The sequence below is a fragment of the Anabrus simplex genome, chromosome 1 (assembly GCF_040414725.1).
Source record: "Anabrus simplex isolate iqAnaSimp1 chromosome 1, ASM4041472v1, whole genome shotgun sequence".
Lineage (NCBI taxonomy): Eukaryota > Metazoa > Arthropoda > Insecta > Orthoptera > Tettigoniidae > Anabrus > Anabrus simplex.
Window position 1 is genome coordinate 555,568,999 of NC_090265.1, and position 21,659 is coordinate 555,590,657.

The 21,659-nt window shown below is 40.4% G+C and overlaps 1 protein-coding gene across 1 annotated transcript in view; it reads left to right on the forward strand.

Moving 5' to 3' along the window:
- LOC136869374 (hapless 2) overlaps positions 1-21,659 on the forward strand; it is a 216,952-nt gene that overhangs the window by 132,948 nt on the left and 62,345 nt on the right. Inside the window, exon 8 of the mRNA XM_067144842.2 lies at positions 10,568-10,757. Within this exon, the coding sequence (XP_067000943.2) occupies positions 10,568-10,757 (190 nt within the window). The remainder of the gene's footprint in view (positions 1-10,567; positions 10,758-21,659) is intronic.

Genomic DNA, 21,659 nt, shown 5'->3' on the forward strand with positions numbered 1-21,659 from the left:
ATAACGGCCAAGAGGATTTAGTCGTGCTGACCACACGATACCTCGCAATCTGCAGGCCTTCGGGCTGAGCAGCGGTCGCTTGGTAGGCCAAGGCCCTTCAAGGGCTGTAGTCCCATGGGGTTTGTTTGTTTTATAGGCCTATACAGGCAAAATCAATACCAAAGGAAAGATACCGATGACCCTTCTGTCTTTTCGTCTGTGTGGATTTTACTTGGGATTCACGAACTGCTGCCATGCCCTCAATTTGTGCGCTTATGAATGTATTTTCCATCTTGTTACGCTTCCTAAGAAAGCTGACTTCATATTCATTATCAGTGTCCTCTCACTCGTAACTTCTCCAACACAGAAGTTGTTTTTTCTTACCTAGAATCTTATATTGGACAAGAACAAAATCACAAATGATAGGATTGAACTCCTGATCTCCAAAATTGTCAGGTTTTAATGATTTCGTCAGATCATCCAAAATTTCTTCTTCATTGTCTGTATCTACACTCATCTGAAGTTCCTAGAATTTCCAATCAATTTTCTCTCTGAATAAAGACTTTTGACTGTACTTGTTACTTCATTTCTTGGTAGAAATTCAGTAACTACTCCCTAGGTTTTATAGCATTATAAATGGATTGGAAATAGTACAAATCTTATATGGAATACTTTGTAGAGGACAGATGTGTTCACTGTGACCCACCCAACAGCCTCCGAAAGTACATTTACTTTTATAACCTAATGTAATTTATCACGCATGTCCGACTCGTTGGCTGAACGGTCAGCGTACTGGCCTTCGGTTCAGAGGGTCCCGGGTTCGATTCCAGGCCGGGTCGTGGATCTTAACCTTAATTGACTAATTCCAATGACACGGGGGCCGGGTGTATGTGTTGTCTTCATCATTTCATCCTCATCACGGCGCGTAGGTCGCCTACGGGAGTCAAATAGAAAGACCTGCACGTGGCGAGCCGAACCCGTCCTGGGATATCCCGGCACTAAAAGCCATACGACATTTCATTTCATTTCATTTCATTTATCACGAACCATTCTTTATTGCTGAAGCACTCAGTAACATTTCCATTGGCTGAGACACAATCGGATATAACGTCATTTCCAGCAATCAAGTCAAATGCATTCCATTACCAACCCGAACACAATAAAAACACAATTAAATACTATCTGTAACGAAACAATGTGCAGTACAAAATAATTTTATATTGAACTTAACAAAATGTAGCGGTGAATAGAGCACGCTCGCAACCTCAAAAAATTCGTGCACCCGTATGTCAGCGTGGAAGTTCGTCTTGAATAAGAATTCCGCCAAATAGCCGGCAAAGGCAAAGTGAACTTTTTTCTACCGAGGATCTAACCAATCCAGACCAATCGCATTATCACTGACCCGAGTTACACATTAATTCAGCTTTTCACCACTGTCCAACATAGAATGCACTGCTACCGCTCTACCTAAAAGCCGCTTCGCAGCCCTAACCTGTCACTTACACCCCCAGACAACCTTTGGCTTGATCACAGTCCTATGGTTTTGTCACTAGCCCAAATGATAAATTAATTCAGCTACAGAATGCTAGAAACAAGCCTCCGGGCCTCTCACAGCTGGGTTTCGTGGTTCAAATCTCGGTCACTCCATGTGAGATTTGTGCTGGACAGAATGGAGACGGGAGAGGTTTTTCTCCGGGTATTGCGGTTTATCCTGTCATATTTCATTCCGGCAACATTCTCCACTCTCATTTCATTTCCTCTGTCAGTCATTAATCATTGCCACAGAGGAGCGCGACAGGCTTCGGCAGGCGGCACAATTCCTATCCTGACCTGGTCGAATGACTAGCAACAGGCCGTGGATTTTCAGTTTTTTCAATCCTAAAAATCGAACAGCTACTTTGCGACCCTAACTGAATGATTTTGTCTGTACTACTAGTTCATAAGTTCAAAAGTAGTGTTGCCGCATCAAACAATGTACCGATAATTGTCAAGTTCAAGAGTTGGCAGCCTTGTGCACCGCACAGGTGCACAATCAAATCGGCCACGAGAAGTCCGCGTGAAAGAAAGAAACAAACAGTGCAATCGCGCGTAGATGTCTGCACTGAAAAAGTGGTAATTAGGTTATTCTTTTCCGGATTGTTTGTTGCAAACCTGCTCTTTCTCTTATTTGGATACTTTGGATTTTTGTGTGCCAGCCTTTGGATATCGTTTGAAGATTCCAGGGCTTTTTAACAGGTCTTCACACTGGTACCTTTGTCTGGAGTTAACCTGATACACCTCCGCCCTCCACCTCGCTGAAAAGACTGACGTTCAGTTTCTTTGTCTACAGTTCAGTAATGATGGGCGTTTCTGTAGATCCATTCTCTGGAGTAGCATTGTCAGTAATTTCCTTGGAAGGCTGCAGCACTATGCCTGATGAAGGCCTACTTGCTTCACCACTTGATGCTTCAATTATTGTAGGCCTGTCTGTCACATAGCTGCATCAGAAATCTATCAGTAAAACTATGTTGACCAAATTGAAAAAATCCTATGTTTTGGAAACCTGAGGGGCTCCGTTCACAAAGCCAGTTGTATAATAATAATAATAATAATAATAATAATAATAATAATAATAATAATAATAATAATAATAATAATAATAATAATAATAATAATAATAATAATAATAATAACAATAATAATAATATCCCGTGAGGTCTCCGAAGTTAAGCAACCCTGGGCGTGGATAAGATTTGGATGGGTTGTAACACGCTGTTGGTGGGGGGGTAAGGGAATGGAGGAGTGGAAAGGAACTGGCCACCCTACCGTACGTAAACTACGGCTCAGGCGTACCTCTGCGGAGGTTCGGACCTGCCTTCGGGCAGAATACACCCTTACATTTTTATAATAATAATAATAATAATAATAATAATAATAATAATAATAACAATAATAATAATAATAATAATAATAATTTTATTGGCTTTACGTCCCAATAAACTACCTTTTCGGTTTTCGGAGACGCAAGGTGCCAGAATTTTGTTCCGCAGGAGTTCATTTACGTGCCAGTAAATCTACCGATACGAGGCTGACGTTTTTAAGCACCTTCATATACCACCGGACTGAGCCAGAATCGAACCTGCCAAAGTTGGCGTCAGAAGGCCAGCGCCTCATCTGAGTATCAATAGCTGCATTGTAAAATGATTTTAATACCTTATATACAGCGACATCCAGCGGTTGAAGTCAGTGTGAGGAAAAGTTACAATTTATTGTTACTCCATTATATCTGGCAATGTTTATTACTTAAAGCAATAGTTGGTCTCATGATTGTTGAGTAATAACTAGGGCTCGGATCTATATGCTCGATAAAATCTCCAAATAGGACCTATGCTCGAAAACCATGTGTTATATGCTCAATAGATATGCTCGAAAAACAAATTGTATGCTCCATAAACCCATTATATGCGGTTAAATGTGTAGAAATTGCTCGAAAAACGCCGTTAAAAACTGTAGAAAGGAAACTGCAACGAAAATAAACCAATAACGTATCTTTATAAAAAATTCTGGTTCCCAAAATAGGCACATCACTAAAATACCTCACATTTCAAAGTGAAAGGATGCTTGGGGCTTCCAGAGCTAATCTGACGAGTCGCACTCTAATCCGGCAGAGGCCAATTAGGGTGTGTGAATGACCTCACTAAAGGTTAAAAACCTGCGGTTTTATTATTCGCACCAGATAGATTATTTCTGTTTTCGAACCTTAAGGATGGTCAGGGCCCGAATTCGGGGTGGGGGGTGGGGGGAATTCGAAGAAGAACAAACTAGTTAGACGAAAACCACAAGAATATGCATCTATTATGCCGTTGCTGGCAGGACCTAGTGTTTACAATGCACTATGTCTTTTGGTATGGGCTAGAGCAATTTTGTTATTTTCATTGATCTGTCTCTGTCTTATCCTTGGCTTTGACAATATGAAAATGACTACGGTATGAGCGATGCTAGTAATGCCATTCCTTGTACGGCCAGTCCCTGCTATGAATGGTCGGTCGGTGCATGCATTTCAGTGGGCTTGGCAGACTGATATGTAATAGCAAATTCTGGCTCAGTGAGGAAAGCAACGGGAAACTACCTCACTCCTCATTTCCCAAGTACGCCTCTTCAATAATGCCTAGGCCATCTATGACAGCTGATGGCAGAGCTGTTGAAGATCCAACCAGCCTTAGAGCTGAAGACTGAACATACACATACATGCATCTATTCTGAAAACTGTTGTTTTATGCATTTATATGCTCGATAAATTTAAATTCTGTTGGTCCCAGAGAGATGAAAATACCACCGAAAGGCTTCTTTCAATGTGTACTATTCAGGAAAAAATATGCTAATATGCTTGAATCCGAGCCCTAGTAATAACAATGTAGATGAATAGAGCTGTTGGTGTGGTGTGTGAATAAAATGTTTGATGACTTCAATAAAAAGTTGCATCCATCCAACGATCTATCTATCCGTCCATCTGTTCATCCATCCAAGTGGTAACAGTTGTGCTCCTTTTGCTCAAAAGTACATTTTGCTACTTGGTGAGATCCCTTTTCAGCAGTTACTTCCTGTGATTTCTGGACTGTGGATGTACAGTAGAAGTTTCATCCAAGTTGAAAACTCTAGTTCTGTTTGAACATTTTGGATGGGTGTTATATACAGTTTCAAGATTTTCATAAAACATACTGACATTGGGTCTATTGAAAGGTGCCGATCTGGATAAGCTACATGCTTCCAGACACTGAATACTTAACCCGGGTTGTATCTTCATAAAATTGGGAACCCGTCAATCCCCGCTAATTGATTCTCTTCCCAAATTTTTGGGCATGTTATACCATTAACTATGCTAAACAGTGGATGTCCTTGGTCGTCGGACCATAAAACATTCTGGAGCAAGTCAGCACATATTTTACTAAATCATTGTCTTGATCATTTGGGAGCGTGATTAACTCAGTGGCTTAGCTGTTGGTTTCACACCCGGAAGGTTTGAATCCCGGCCGATCCTGGGTTGAGATTTTCATCTCAAAATTCATGTGGCGTCAGGAAGGGCATCCGGTATTAAATCCCCGGCCATAACCAAAATGATTCTGGCTGGCTCCATCAACCCCAAAAATAACGGTGGTAAGCTGAAGAACGTATTGTCTTGATCATTTTTGAGCCACCATTTTTCTTCTTATTTACATACCTATAGAGTGTAGCGTATTTTAAGCTTTTGCTTGTGCGGCTTTATGTAAGCTTAGATTTCCTTCAGCTAAAGCAGCTTCATACGTGCTATCTTCTGATAAGTTCCCCTTTTTGAGTCTTTCTGAGCCAATTTTGAACCATGATGCAATCTGTAAGTAGCAGAAATGCTTGCACTTCAGTGTGTTCCATAACAAGTTCCTTACAAAATACACTACTAGAAAAAAAAAAAAAAAAAAAAACAAGCAACATCATCAAGGACAAGGTCATTGTATTCACAAGCGATGTGATGGGTAGATCATCATTACAGGAGTATATGCTTACAAATTCAAACCAAATGAAACACATATGTCACAGTAAAAGGTGCCCAAATACTAGTTGCATCAATACACAGTGTAACCCCTGTGGCAGCAATGCAGGCGTGTATTCGTGCATGCAAACGATCATAAAGGTGCCGAATGGCATCCTGCAATAGATTGTCGCAAGCATTTTGCACCTGTTGATGTAATTCAGCAATGGTTCTTGCAGGGTCTGCTGAACGCGTAGATTCCCGCTTCATCATGTCCCATACGTGTTCAATTGGTGAGAGATCCGATGATGTTGCTGTCTGGGGCAGTTGTTGTACACCACGCAGTGCATGTTGCATTGCAGCAGCTAATAACAGTAATTTTGTGTGGCTATTTCTATCCGAGTGCGGCCCTTGTAAGGCATACCCTCCGATGAGGGTGGGCGGCATCCGCCATGTGTAGGTAACTGCGTGTTATTGTGGTGGAGGATAGTGTTATGTGTGGTGTGTGAGTTACATGGATGTTGGGGACAGCACAAACACCCAGCCCCCAGGCCATTGGAATTAACCAATCAAGGTTAAAATCCCCAACCCAGCCTGGAATCGAACCTGGGACCTTCTGGACTGAAAGCCAGTACGCTGACCATTCAGCCAACGAGTCGGACATTGCAGCAGCAGTATGTGAACATGCACTTTCCTACTAAAAAGGCACATTACCTTCCTGGAGAAGAAATACTCCCATTGATACCCATCTATTTCTGCCGGGAAATTAAAAGATATCCATAATTTAGAGGTACCCACTATTCAGAGGTGTCATTTAAGAGAAGTCGCACTGTATGTGTATTCATAAGTAGGCAATGGAAAAGGAAGAAATAAGTACAAATCAAGTCATATGTAGAAAGAAAGGAACAATGGAAGTAATACATAACAGGGAAAATACAATGACAGATCAGTGTGGAGAAAATGGAGAAATAGAAAGTAAACACAATGAAAGGAGAATCTCCACATCATCTTCTCATCATACACTTTCTATATCAGGACTGGGGGATCTGTCAGGATGGCCTCTCAATGAGTGTCAAAGTCTGCCCTCCTGATGAGACTGGGAGGCAGAAGCGAGCTCACTGGGGGATGAGAAGAGGTGGATGTGGATAAGGGAAGATTGATAAGGAGATAGCCGATTTATCTGAGGCAGTAGTGTGTGAAAGCCGGCCCCGTGGTGTAGGGGTAGCGTGCCTGCCTCTTACCCGGAGGCCCCGGGTTCGATTCGCGGCCAGGTCAGGGATTTTTACCTGGACCTGAGGGCTGGTTCGAGGTCCATTCAGCCTACGTGATTAGAATTGAGAAGCTATCTGACGGTGAGATGGCGGCCGCGGTCTAGAAAGCCAAGAATAACTGCCGAGAGGATTCGTCGTGCTAACCAGACGACACCTCGTAATCTGCAGGCCTTCGGACTGAGCAGCGGTCGCTTGGTAGGCCAAGGCCCTTCAAGGGCTGTACTGCCATGGGGTTTGGTTTGGTTTAGTTTGGTTTTAGTAGTGTATGAAAATGTACTGTTCTTAAAATTTCTCCAATCACAAAATACAGTGACAATGACTGGAAAATTGTTACTTTCCAGCTGTGAAACTATCAACAAGCATGAGGCCTCCAAACAATAAATGGAGGGATACTTTTCATATACTGTATATAGCTATATACTCTTTGATTTGGTGCATTTGCTGTAATTGCAATTTCTGCCACAGAAGCATCTTTATTTCTTTAATGCTAGCTGTGAAAATCACTGTTTTATTGTTTTATTCTGAGAGTTTTATGGGGCACAACAAATATACCAACCTCTGGTATATTCTTCAAATTCATTTCTAAGAGTAAAGTTTACAAAAACCTTCATTTAATTAGCATAATACATGGAGACATCAACTAAATAAGGCAAAAAATAGAAGTACCTAAATGAACATGAATATGGTCATACAGAGGATCCAGGAGGTCCAGACCCTCCTCGAAATTTCCTCTGCTTTTCTGAAAGTACGATCTATTTCAAATAGTTTTTGATGCAAGCTGAAGTCATCAGTGGTGAACGTCTGCTAGAATTGGAGCTCTGTGTATAATCATATAACAATGTGTAATAAACAACATTTACAGTAATTTATATAAAGTAATTGAGAAATTTTGAACTTCTATTGGTAAAGTAGCTGGACAGTGTATCTTTTCTTGTTGCAGTGAGAAGAATACAATACAGTGCTTATTCGGTATATATGCCCTACAGCATACCCATAGAGCTAAGATAACACTACTAATATTGCTTCAGAGAATGATTCTGTATCTACAAAATTTAGGTGAAATATCACCTTGATGACAAATGGTCCCTGACCCCCATCTGTAACAAATTTCTAAAGATGAACCAACATTGATAGATCAGCATGGAAGTACCAACACAAAAACCCAAAGAGATAAGAACAGTTTCTATATCGTCAAACACTGCCATCTTCGCAATAGGAAGGCTGCTACTTGAATAGTTGACATCTTTATTTCAAAACGCATCCAGAACTGCATGATGGATGTTTGAAGAAGTGGATGCGTCAAATACGGAAACATTTCTTTTTCTCCACTTTGGACCCAGAAATTATTCAAGGGCAATGGGCAGGAAGGCATGAATTTTTGAAATTGAGATGAAGTTTCTCATAGTACATTGGCACTAGCAGTGGCTCCAAGTAGCCTACGCAGTGGCCTCCACCGTATGCACTAGCCATGCGTCTTGGTAGGTGTACTATTTATCAACTGATGAGCCCAACTTAGCACATTGGAGGGAAATGCTGGCAACCAGGAATGTGTTAGCTGGAAAATTTATAATATCCAATAACGGACCAACTATATTGGTATTAGTGCGTTAATTATGCGAGAAAATATGGTATTTATTCTGTATCTTCTTATCAACCAGCACTATTGATAGTAATCTCCCCCCATTTATGGAGTGATCAATAAGACCGGACTCCTGTTTATGCACTGAAAAATGCATAAAAATAAATATGAAATAAGTTGAAGTGCATAAATAGTACTGGTAATGGAAAAAATATTGTATGGTACATGATAGTATGCACTTTATACACTTGTGCTAAACTTTCTGCTTGTGAATCAATTCCTTATTCTTAAAACATAAATAACTATACCATATCAACATTAATTAAATACAATCTTACTGTTTATAGATTCAAATTGTATTTTGTACAGTTAGTAGCTTAGGTACCTTACAGTTATTAGCTTGAAGCATTTTGCCACCTAAGCTGTTGGGTCATTTCCCAGTGCCCAAGCCTTGGTGTGGAGTTGCTGGCTGTATGATTTTTCCATTACCATAACCTGGCAATTATTAAACAATTTCTTTATGGAAATTCATAATACTAATGTTGGTGTTTTAGCTACACGCAATTACGAACAACTTCCTCTTTAATTCTTTAATCCTTATTATGTCACTTTTGTTGCAACAAAGAAATATTGTGTTTTCCTGAAGCCTAATGCTTACAGTCCCATCCTATTTTCTGACTTAGCCATTGTGCTAATCCTAGCTTCAATTTTGTAGTAATGGTAACCCAGGAAATTTTCATTTGTCTGCCAAGTGCTTTCCTGAGGAAATCCTGGTCTGTCAGTTATGAGAGGAACTCTGTCATGCTGTATTTATGCTATCAGGTTTTGCAATCAGTTATTAAATTTCTCCTACTGACATCATATCAGCCAAAGGCACACGACTCAAAATAAAAGGGCGAATCAAAAAGTAGGTTACACTAGCTTGCTGCGAGAGCACTCTGTGTGTCGTGACTGTGGCCAACACGGAGCAAGCTACAGTAACAGCTGACGCATCTAATAGGAAGGTTGGTGTGGTATCCTGTCGTGTTGTGTGTGCAGAGCAGGCTAGTCTCAATGGCACATCAACTGAATATTCACTCCACATTAGAGGTGCGTGCAATGATCAGATTTCTCTGGGGTAAACGGCTCAATTGCACGGACATTCATCGTTAAATCACTGCTGTATGTGGTGAGCATGCAATTTCTCATCCAGGTATTGTAAAGTGATGTAAGCAATTTGATGCAGGACACACGGATCTCTCGGACGAATATTGCAAAGGCAGGCGAAAACACTGCAGGGAATTACCAGCAGGCTGAACATTTTGTATGGCAGTGTGTTCTCCATTGTTCACCAGCACCGTGGATTTCATAAACAGTATCAAAGACAGGTTCCATGTCTGCTCACCGATGTTCACAAGGGACAACATTTCCAATTGTCACTGGCATTTTTGCAATGGTATTCTGTGGAGGGCAACGAGTTTCTGTGGTGAATCATCACAGGGGATGAAACATGAGTCTACTACTTCACCCCCGAAAGAAAGGGATCATCGATGGAATGGATGCACACCACATCACCACCACGAAAGAAGGCCAAGATCCAACCTTCAGCAGGAAAGGCAATGGCAACAGTGTTCTCTGACATGGAGAGGGTGGTGCACGTGGAATTTATGCTGAAAGGCACGACAATCAACTTGGTTTCGCATTGTCAAACGTTGAACTGGCTGCATAAGGCAATTAAAGGAAAGTGGTGGGGAAAATTGAGTACTGGTGTGATTTTGTTGCACGATAACACAACACCTCACATGGCCTGCCAAACGTCCAAACTGCTGCAGCAATTCAAGTGGAAGGTATGGCAACATCCTCCATAGAGTCCAGACTTAGCGCCATGCGATTATCATGTGTTCGGTAAGCTGAAAAAAAATCTCGGTGGATGACTATTGCAAAACTATGAGGAGGTGAAAGTAGCTGCCGCCAGGTGGTCACACAGCGCTGGAGGTGATTTCTACGCATCCGGAATCGAAAAATTGGTTGACCGTTCCAAGAAATGTTTACAGTCACTCGGGGACTATATGGAAAATTGAACTTAGAGTGTATGTTGTCATAGCCATGTTGTCTATGTGTAGGTGTTTTTATAAATGGCCATAAGTTGGAAATGTAACTTACTTTTTGATTTGCCCTCATATGTCCAAGATGCTCCTCCTTTTCCCCACTAGGCCTTGCAGTGCTGTTCTTTGCTTTCTATTGACATGCCTGATATATACTGTTTCATATTAACAGGGTTCCTGAAGGCCCTCTTTGGTCTGTGCTGTCCTACAGTTGGTGTTTGGGGTTTAGGGATGTTGATAGACCCACGAACTCAGGATCGATACTATGAATCACATTTGGCTGGCAGGAAAGTGGTGTACGATGACGAAGGCTACCCGGTGCATCCTTGCACTGGTGAACGGACAGTACGGATGACTTCCAAGTAAGTAACACTTGACAGCTCTCTTTGTAGTTGTCAGGGAAGATGAATGCTGAAGTATCACAGAAATAAAATGGGAAAGAATTTCTAGCACATAAAACAGCTTGTTTTCAGCAGGAATTTTTTAAAAATGGTGTAGGGGTAGCGTGCATGCCAGGCCCCGGGTTTGATTCTCGGCCAGGTAAGGGATTTTTACCCTGCACTGGTTTCCTCAAGGAAACACTCGAATGCATATTAGCTGATGACGCGACTACTGCTGATCTGATGGTGAGATAGCGGCCCCAGTCTAGAAAGCCAAGAATAACGGCTGAGAGAATTTGTTGTGCTGACCACACAACACCTCGTAATCTGCAGGCCTTCGGGATGAACAGCGGTCGCTTGGTAGGCCAAGGTCCTTCAGGGCTGTAGTGCTATGGGGGGTATTATAAATGTCACTTTGAAGGACTGAAGGGTGAACTGCAGAATGAATTCATTCCATAGTAGTTCAGATCTATGAATGAAATAATGTAAATCCAATGAAATATATTGATTGATAATCAGACAGATTTTACTAATACAGCTGATTAGTTTCCTATGCAACAAATCATGGGCTTCAAGATAACAGGAAGTTTTATTAATCTCTGAGCATAAACACACAACAATAATTATTATTATAGAACAAATCAAGCTTTTATGCTATTTTCTGTTTTGACATTTGTTTTACATTGTAAAATTTGTCTGATTATCAATCAATATATTGAAATCTGTTTCTCGCAACACCCACTGGTGCAGTGGATTCATGACCTTCTAGCCAGGTTAAGTGATGCTGGCACCAGAATCACTTTCGCGTGGCTTCCGAGCCACGTTGAGATTGCGGGAAATGAACTTGTGGATAAAGCTGCAAAGGAAGCGGTACTTTTACTTCTAAGACCTATGAATGTACTTGCTAAAGATATTTGTTCTCAGCTACATTGAACCATCGTGGCGTCCTGGGAATCGAACTGGCTAGCTATCCAAACTCCCAACAAGCTGAGAGCAATTAATAAGACAACTGTCGTGTGGTGGTCCTCTTCCGAGCCTTCATGGAGAGTCCATAGTATTGTGTAGGCTGAGGATAGGTCATGGACGATCTACGCACTCTGATCTACTACTTTGCTATTTGCTCTACGTCGCACCAACACAGATAGGTCTTATGGCGACAATGGGACAGGAAATGCTTAGAAATGGGAAGGAAGCGGCTATGGCCTTAATTAAGGTACAGCCCCAGCATTTGCCTCGTGTGAAAATGGGAAATCATGGAAAACCATCTTCAGGGCTGCCGACAGTGGGGTTGGAACCCACTATCTCCCGGATGCGAGCTCACGGCTGCACGCTCCTAACAGCACAGCCAACTCACCTGGTGCACTCTTATCTACTAAAGAAGGAAGACCCCCTCCAGTGTCTACTTGTGGTCCTGACTTAACAATGGCCCACATCCTCACAGAGTGCGCTGATCTCTCTGGCCTAAGATGGAGCCTCAGCCTGCAGGAAACACTCAAACGCATATTAGCTAATGATGTGACTACTGCTGATCTCATCATCCACTTTATGTGCAACAGTAGACTAATCAAGGATATGTAAATTTCAAGTGTTCTGATACGCAGGGAACTCGTGTTCAATACCTTTTTTGTCTTATTTTGTATTTCGTTTCTAAATTCCTATGTTGAATAAATAATTTTGTTTTATTTTAAATTTCTTTCCCTCTCAGTTTGTTCAGAGAGTATGATTACCTAGTTGTGCTTCCTCTTGAAACAAAAATCACCACTTTTATCAGATTTACATTATTTCGTTCATAGATCTGAACTACTATGGAATGAATTCATTCTGCAGTTCACCCTTCAGTCCTTCAAAGTCACATTTATAATGCACCATTTAAAAGTAATATTGCTGAAAACAAGCTGTTCCATGTACTAGAATTGTACTGTATTGCAATTGACCTATCTGAGGCATTTGATAGGGTAGATCATGGGAGACTACTGGCAAAAATGAGTGTAATTGAACTAGACAAAAGAGTGACTGAATGGGTTGCTATATTTCTAGAAAATAGTATTAGGGTAGGCGAAGCTTCATCTGACCCTGTAATAATTAAGAGGGGAATTCCTCAAAGCAGTATTATTGGAACTTTATGTTTTCTTATAGACAGTAATTAAATGATATGAGTAAAGAAGTGGAATCAGAGATAAGGCCTTTTGCGGATGATGTTATTCTGTATACAGTAATAAATGAGTTACAAAGATTGTGAGCAACTGCAAAATGACCTCAATAATGTTGTGAGATGGACAGTAATCAATTGTATGATGATGATCATCATCATCAGTCGTATTACTCATTACTGACTGTCATGACCCCATTGTTTTGTCTCTAGAGAGTTACATGCTTCACAAAGTGTCGCCATCCAATGTGATCAGCTTTTCTTAGGATATTCTGAAGAGGAAGGCCGGTTATCTTCCTAGCCTGATCTAGCCACTTGCTTGCTGTCCTTTCACATAGTCTTATGATGATAAACGGGGTTAAAAGTCAGGTTGTGAGTTTCACAAATAGGATAAATCCTCTCCGTTTTAATTACTGCATTGATGATGTGAAAGTTCCTTTTGGGGATCATTGTAAAGTATCCTGTTTATATAAGGAAAGATTTTCAGTGGGGTAATCACATAAATAGAATTGTAAATAAAGGGTAAATATCTCTACACATGGTTATGAGGGTATTTAGGGATTGTAGTAATGATATAAAGGAGAGGGCACAGAAGTTTCTAGCTAGATCCGAACTAGAGTATGGTTCCAGTGCATGGGTCCCTCGCCAGGATTACTTTATTCAAGAACTGGAAAAAATCCAAAGAATGCAGCTCGATTTGTTCTGGGTGATTTCCGACAAAAGAGTAGCGTAACAAAAAAATGTTGCAAAGTTTGGGTTGGGAAGACTTGGGAGAAAGGAGGTGAGCTGCTCGACTAATGATCTGTCAGTGGAGAGATGGTGTGGAATGACATTAGTAGACATATAAGTTTGAGTGGTGTCTTTAAAAGTAGGAAAGATAACAATATGAAGATAAATTTGGAATTCAAAAAGAAAAATTGGGGCAAATACTCATTTGTAGGAAGGGGAATGAGGGATTGGAATAACTTACCGAGGGAGATGTTCAATAAATTCCCAATTTCTTTGCAATCATTAAGAAAATTCTAGGAAAACAACAGATAGGGAATCTACCACCTGGGCAACTGCCCTAAATGCAGATCAGTAATGATTGATTGATATTATATAGTAAGACTGGGAAGGAAGCGACCATGGTCTTAATTAAGGTACAGCTTTGCTTGGTTTGAAAATGGGAAAAACACAGAAAACCATCTTCAGGGTTGCTGACAGTAGAGGTTTGAACCCTCTATCTCCCGAATGCACACTGACACATATGAGACACAAACCCCACAGCCAACTCATTCAGTAGTTTTAAATTGTATAAAGTTTTCAAGGCATCAAAGTGATCAGCAGAAGGGAATCAAGGAAATGTTTTGAAATGGAATATTTCTCATGTGCATATCATTCCCAGAGAAAACTGTAGGCCTACTCAGGTTGTATAAATGGAAATAAAGTTGTACATTTTTTCATCAGTATTGAAGTACATGAAATTTTACTACCGTCTCTGCTGTTTTATGATCAGAAATAGTTGTGTTCTATTCCAAACATGGTCCATAGTAATCCACAAAGGTAATACATTCACCGTTATTAGGGAATTGTGAATTCTCTACTTGACACATTTGTTAGTGGAGTGTGTTCTCCCTTTACTGATTACAAAAGTTCTTAGCATTGAATCATTCAGTCTATATATAGATTGTTCAGATAATGTTCACGCAAAAATATTCAGACAATTGTGGATATGTAAATAAATGAAATAAAAAAGGTTCCACGGTTTGGCATCACTTTCCCTAGGATCTACATATCCTCGATGTGGAGCGTTGTACTTTCTCTCGTTGAGCCTCTACATTTCAGTGATCACTAGATAACGTTGCTAGTAGTGTCTTATTTGCCAGAATTGCTGTGTGGGTCAGTCATTCAATTGTTTGTGGTACTGGTATGACACCATTATAAACAAGGAGCAATATACTTGGGTGGAGAAGGCAGGCATTCATCTCATATGCAGCACAGCCTGGTCATGAGGAGTGACTGCTCAGTGTCTTTATAGGAGATGAAACAATCTCAGATGATGTCCAGACTATCATACATTCAGTTCCTTTTTATCAACAACTTTGAGAAATGGGTGTATTCCAAGGTAATAAGCAGTGTTCTCCCCAGAAATTTTTGTCTGCTGGGTGGCAGGGATAAATAGCCAGGTGGGGAATACTACGTAAAAAAGGAATATGATGACATTTTAATGTATTCCCCTCAGTAAAATCCGACAGGTAAACATTAACAGCAAAATTGAAATATTTTAGTGTTATTATCCCGAACAAGACATAACAGAGTATTTTGAACTTCTAGTGTTCTACTCCTCATTCATAATCACATAGCACTGGGTTTTACCACTCTGTTACTGTGGAATACCCTCATTGGCTGAATGGTCAGCGTACTGGCCTTCTGTTCAGAGGGTCCCGGGTTCGATTCCTGGCTGGGTTGGGGATTTTAACCTTAATTGGTTAATTCCAATGGCTCGGGGGCTGGGTTTGTGTGGCATATTCAACATTAGAAATCATCCTAGGTAGGGCCCTCACCTTCACAGACATGCAGGTCGCCTAAAAGGCTGTCTACTAGAAAAAAACCTGCACCAGGCCTCTCTGGAGGCCATACGCCATTGTTATTATACCCCTTGGGTTTGTGAAGTTATGTGAAATAATGCTTGCTTGTGATTCAACACCAATCCAGGCACCACTCGTGCACAACACTGTGTGATAGTCAAGTTAAATATTTAAATTCTGATTTAATTGATGTGCTGACAGTAATTAAGATTTATCATTTAAATTATCAGTTTTACAGTATTTAGGTCTGAATTTTAATCTGGAGCACCCAATGACTCAAATATGTATTAATATGATGTAACTAGCACACATCTTTGTTATGTTAGCCAGATGGTCTGTAAAAATGGCAGCGTGGTGTGCCCATTAAAAAGGTACTAGGGAAAACACTGAGAAGTACAAATAAAATGCAGAGAGATTGTTCTGCTTTTGTCCTTGTGATCTCATCTTAAGTTGCATATATGTATACTGTATTTCCCTGTGTTAATATTACTATTTTGAGTGCCAAATATTTGCTCCATTTTACTGGCCAGTGTACATGACAGAGGACATCCCCGTGTTGTGTGTACTGTTCACTTTGAGGAGGCTATGCTAGATATGATTGAACAAAATGCCTCACCTAGCATGCAAGCTATTGCAAGAGAATGGGATGCTATATAGCAGTTTAACTGTTTAGGAGGTTCTCATGAAAAACAGGACCATCCGCTCCATAAGCAATGGGTGCAGGCTGTGGAGCCTGATGACTATCCTGGTCATGTAAATTTCACTCAGGTGTTTTTGCAGTGTATATTAGATGAACATGATTTTTATGTTGTTGCTGCTGCTGCTGTTGTTGTTGTTGTTGTTGTTGTCGTTGCTGCTGTTGTTGTTGTTGTTGTTGTTCCATTTCTGTACAGGGGCGGGTATGAAGTGAAAAGAATCTTCATATTGTGTTTTTACAACCACCCTTCCTGATGTCAACCTCATCAGAAAGTTAATTAGATGAAATAAGTGATGTTATATATGCTAGTAGGAAGGGACAGGGTGAGACCTGGTGCTGGCACATAGCTTACTCCTGCTGAATAGCACCAAGGGGTATGCTTGAGTCTTAACAGCCCCCTCCAATGGACGAATCACCATCAGTATTATCATATGCCCTCACTCCATATGCACACTATGGAAGTTTTGAATTGAATCCAGGATTTTTGGGCCTGCACTGTAGTGATTAGAAATTGTATAACACCACCACTTGTACCCTCCCAGCCAACAGTCTGATTGTGAAATTTTTTGATGAACGGGACTCAAATGTCTAACTGTGTAGACTTGATGCCTTTATGATAACGGCCACTAGGCAGGCATGAACATGATTTTGCATCAGTTGTTTTACGTTGACCTGGGAGGGAATGTAACATATGGTGTTACAAGGATCCACATGCTACTGTTGAACATGACAATCAGTACAAATTCTGTGTGAATGAGTGGGTGGGTGTTATTGGATACTACTTGATCAGAAGATACCTGTACCAAAATGATTGGGCAATAAAATATACAGGATAGTTCTTAAGGAAATACTCTCTGAACTAATGCAAAATGTGCCTCTTGTAATAAGACAGCAAATGTGGTTTCGGACCAATGGGGACCTAACTCACTAATCTCTGCTGGTGCATCAATACCTCACTACTTTATTCCATAACAGGTGGATAGGTTGAGAAGGACCCATTGCCTGACTACCCGATCTCTGGACTTGGATCCTTTTGATCTTTTTCCTTTGGGGACACAATGAAGAGTATTGTGTATTTGATGCCCATTTAAAGCGAAAAGACCTGGTAGCAAGGATTGCTGCCATTATGTTGTTATGAGTCTGTCACTCACTTCTCTGGCTATTAATCCTTTCTGCTGACCTGGGAGGGGGACATGAGGGGCATTTGCTGGAATTAAGCAAGTGATTTGTAAAGAAGTACAAAGTACAATGCCCCAGCTGGGACCTAGGAAAAGGTGAACTATCCTATGTCATTCTTTTAGGTCACTACACTCATCCAGTTTTTTGACACATTTTTTTCAGAACACCCTGTAGATCAGATTTTCAGAAAATCTCTTATTGATTGAACTGAGTTGTTTGTTAATTATGAAAAGTAACAACTTAATTGCAGTTTTTATGGTAAACAAGTTACTTTTCTGGAGTAATTTGAACCAAATATATTTGGCTGCCTTCAGCAACTGACTCCTAGAACAGAATTCTTGTCATTTGTCACTTACCAGCATTGTAGATTACAAGACAATTTTGTATGATGTGTTTGAAAATGCATTTGATATGAACTGTGTCTGTTCTTTGAGAATGCTGGTGTCTGAGTTACAGTACATGAATACTTCATATTTACAGTTCTAAGTCTATGTATTTTATGCTTGAGTATTTTTATCCTGTGTCTAATACATGGATGCCAAATGCAGATTCAGTTATATATCTGAGTGCTCATTGTTATTTCAAGTACCTCGTGATGAAATGTCCACTGATTAGTCCAATGTAAAATGTGGGAGATTCTCTGTATTTGTGTTGGTAAAGTTGTCTGCTTTTTTTTTTTTTTTTTTTTTTTTTACATGTGCTACTGCATATAGGATTTTGGTGACTCTGGTATAGGAAAAGACTAGGAAGGAAGCTACTATGCCTAACTTAGGTACAACCCCACCATTTGTCTTGGTGTGAAAATGGGAAATGTTGGAAAACATCTTGTGGGCTGCCAATCATGTGGTTCAAAGCCACCATATCTCAAATGCAAGCTTATGGGTGCATGGTCCATACCATACAGCCAACTTATTCAGTACCGTATACATAGGTCTGTGGTTAGGTGTTTTTTTTCGCTGTATTGAGTACTTTTTTTCTTTTTTTTTCCTTCAGATTGCTGGAACAAGTTCTTGTGTGTTTATTGAAATATATTAGCATTCAGAAAATTAGGATACAAGACAGCATATATTATCACTTATCTTCAAAACTTAGCAGACAGTAAAGAATTACTTGCCAACACAGCGTAGTACAGTAAAGCCTAGGACTGTGAGGATAATTCATTCTGTAAATGCTTTCAGTTCAAAGTACTTGTACATCAATGCACATTTTGCCATAAGAAATAATTGAAACTCAGATTATTAGTCTCAGAACCCAAAAATATGTATTGATATACGGGAAGCAACTTTACTACATCTTCTAGAACATGTAGCCATTGCTTTAATACTCTCATGACTCCTTTTGCTACATCCAGACCAGTGGCAGCCGGTGGACTTCCAGGTGGGTCAGCCACAGCACTTTTTCCCACAAATCTTTCTTTGCTCCTGACCAGTACCACCCCACTCATTCAAGTCTTCCATGTGAAAACAAACTAATTCACTGCTGCCAACCCTCACAGATGCGGGATGCAAGCCAGATGCCCAATTTGAATAAAAATTTCTGGTCTCAAATGTTACAGTTCAATATAATTATTCATTATTTTTCTTCTTAAAGTATAAATAATAGGGCAAACAAGGTCATAAATTAGTCTTTAATGTTATTGTATGGAACCATGGAGATTTGGCTTGTGCATGCTCGAATAAGGGTTTGTGAGGACATCTTCTACTACTCTGTTACAGACTCTGCCCACGTGAAAGCCTCTTCCTGCATCCTCCCCTCAAAACCATCCACCAGCGCGCTTCCCCCTTACATCTCAACTCCCTCACCAACACCATATCCTCAGATGGAAGCTCGAGAGTCCATGCCTTATCTTCATCCTAAAAACATTTACCAGTGAACTGCACGCTGAAAGTCAGTCACCTAAGTTTGATAACTTATTGCCGAACCGTCTTTCTTATTGATGAGGATGTACAGTTTTACAGTGAAATGTAATTTTCTTAGCAATTATTTGAGTCCAGTATTTGACTTCAAATGTCGAGAGAAAATAAAAGAACCTTTTCGTTCTCTAGGAAGGACACTGTCCAAGAGTCCTTAAGGGCTGGCTGCTACTGGCCCTTTAGTTCTTTAATATTGTGGAAATAGTTGATGTTGATTTTTGTGTAAAATCTTACAATATCGGGCACATGCATTCTTTGTTTGTACTTCTCGATGATTTCCTTCTTAACTTTCACTATAATCATCTTCTACTTACTGCCTTTAACTCCAATCTTGGAAACATCTGCTTGTTGAAAGATTTGTTTCAGTTTCCATGACTCCATCACTTGGCATCAGGTAATCTTTAGTGGTCTCTAGAGTGCCAAATCTTGAGGCTGTGACTTATGTGTTGAATTTGCAGACAGAAATACTAAAGAAATGTCATTCTCTTTGCACAGGTTTGGAGTTTAGGTTGTCTCCAATAACCACCTTCTTCCCAACCAAGCCCCTACAGTGTGGTATAATTATCTTATTGAACCGATCAAGAAAGCGGTATCCATCTATCCAGTTCAATTTGCTTTAGTTGTAATGAGTTCCACGTGGCACTCCTGTCAATAAATCATACAGATGTTGAGCCTTACAGATGACATAAGGTGGTAAAATAGTCCTATCAGCAGTTACTGTGGACATCACAGATGTATTAGACTTGCCTTCATTCATCACTCATTCAGGATATTTGCAGCCTCTCTTGAAGAACAGTTTGTGCCAATCTGGAAAATCAGCAAGACAAGTTTCATCATAATTGATCACCCCAGGAGGGACATCTTCAAGAGTCTTTTCCATTTCTTAAAAATGCTTTGTGATGTCTGCTGATGACACCATTTTGCACTCTGGGAGACAAGAATGAAAAGGCTCAATCAGTTCCTGGCATATATTCTCTGACTTTAAACATTCTGTGTCTAAGGTGTTACTTGACAAGCCATTGGAGATCAAAAGTACTCACTGGGTAACCTCACTCACAACATTTCAGAATACACTCTATTCTTGTTTACAATTTGTTTTACACGCACTGACACAGATATGTCTAATGGCGACGATGGGATAGGGAAGGCCTAGGAGTGGGAAGGAAGCATCTGTAGCCTTAATTAAGGGCTGCCAACGGTGGTGTTCGAACCCACTATCTCCTGGATGCAAGCTCACAGCTATGCACCCCTAACCGCACATCCAACTCATGGTCCTGTTTGTCTCTAGATAATAAGTGTTGTTTAACTGTTCATATGTGGAACCATTTCATATATCTGCACAGCTGTTTATGGTGTATAATGCGTTTTTGGTATGATTGGATTGTGTGGGGACAGATTTTCAGATTATGGTGTGGGAAAAGTGCATATAAGTGAGGTAGAGAATGAAGGGACCAATCTTAACACAGTCTTCTGTTTAACTTGTTTGACATAAATATGAAATATACTACAGTAGAATATCCATGGTAGCCTGTCATAAGAGGTGACTAAAATGGGAACCCTCAGGTGCTCTCAACTTGTGACCGTGGGTTGTTGATCATGGGGATCTTAACTTAGTATGGCAGTGCTTCCACTTACTTATGCCAGCCTCCTCACTTTCATCTTTGCTATCCGACCTCAACTGGTCATTTATTGTTCCTTCTCACTCAGATGGTATAAGGTGTGCGAAGCCTAGAAAGTCTCTCATTTTCATGCTGTTTGTGGCCCTTCCATTTCCTTCACCAATACCCTCATCCTTCATATTGTCTGACACTCCTGTATTTTTCATCTAATTAGTGTTACAAGAGGATGATTACTCTGTATTTCCTCCTAAAACAATGATCATCAGCACCAAAGTGAGAAGTCTGGATACTGCGATGTAAGGACTCAGCCAGTGCAGTCCTGAGGTTACCAGTGCTGCATGCTTGTAAGTAGAGGGGCTGCCTAGCCTAGGCAGTACCAGGTGTATGCATAAGTCTTTTATGGTTTCACTAAGAGAAGGCACCAGCAAACAGTCTGCAACGTATGAATTTGACACATACGTCAGTTTGTTCATCTGACATTAACTTACAAACACACGCAAGTTGAGTCCACTAGTAGCGTCTGTGTTGTCGACGTTTGTGCCTGAAAAGGAACATTTGCAGTAGGCATTGCTTTTCTTATTTAATCAAAAGAAAAAGGCTGTGGACAGTCGTCGTTTGCTGGTAGAAACATATGGTGAACACACTCCATCAATTAGAACATGTGAAACATCATTTTGACAGTTTAAATGTGGTGATTTCAATGTGAAAGACAGTGCTTTGTGTCTGGTGGGACCAGAGCAGTATTGTGTATTATGAA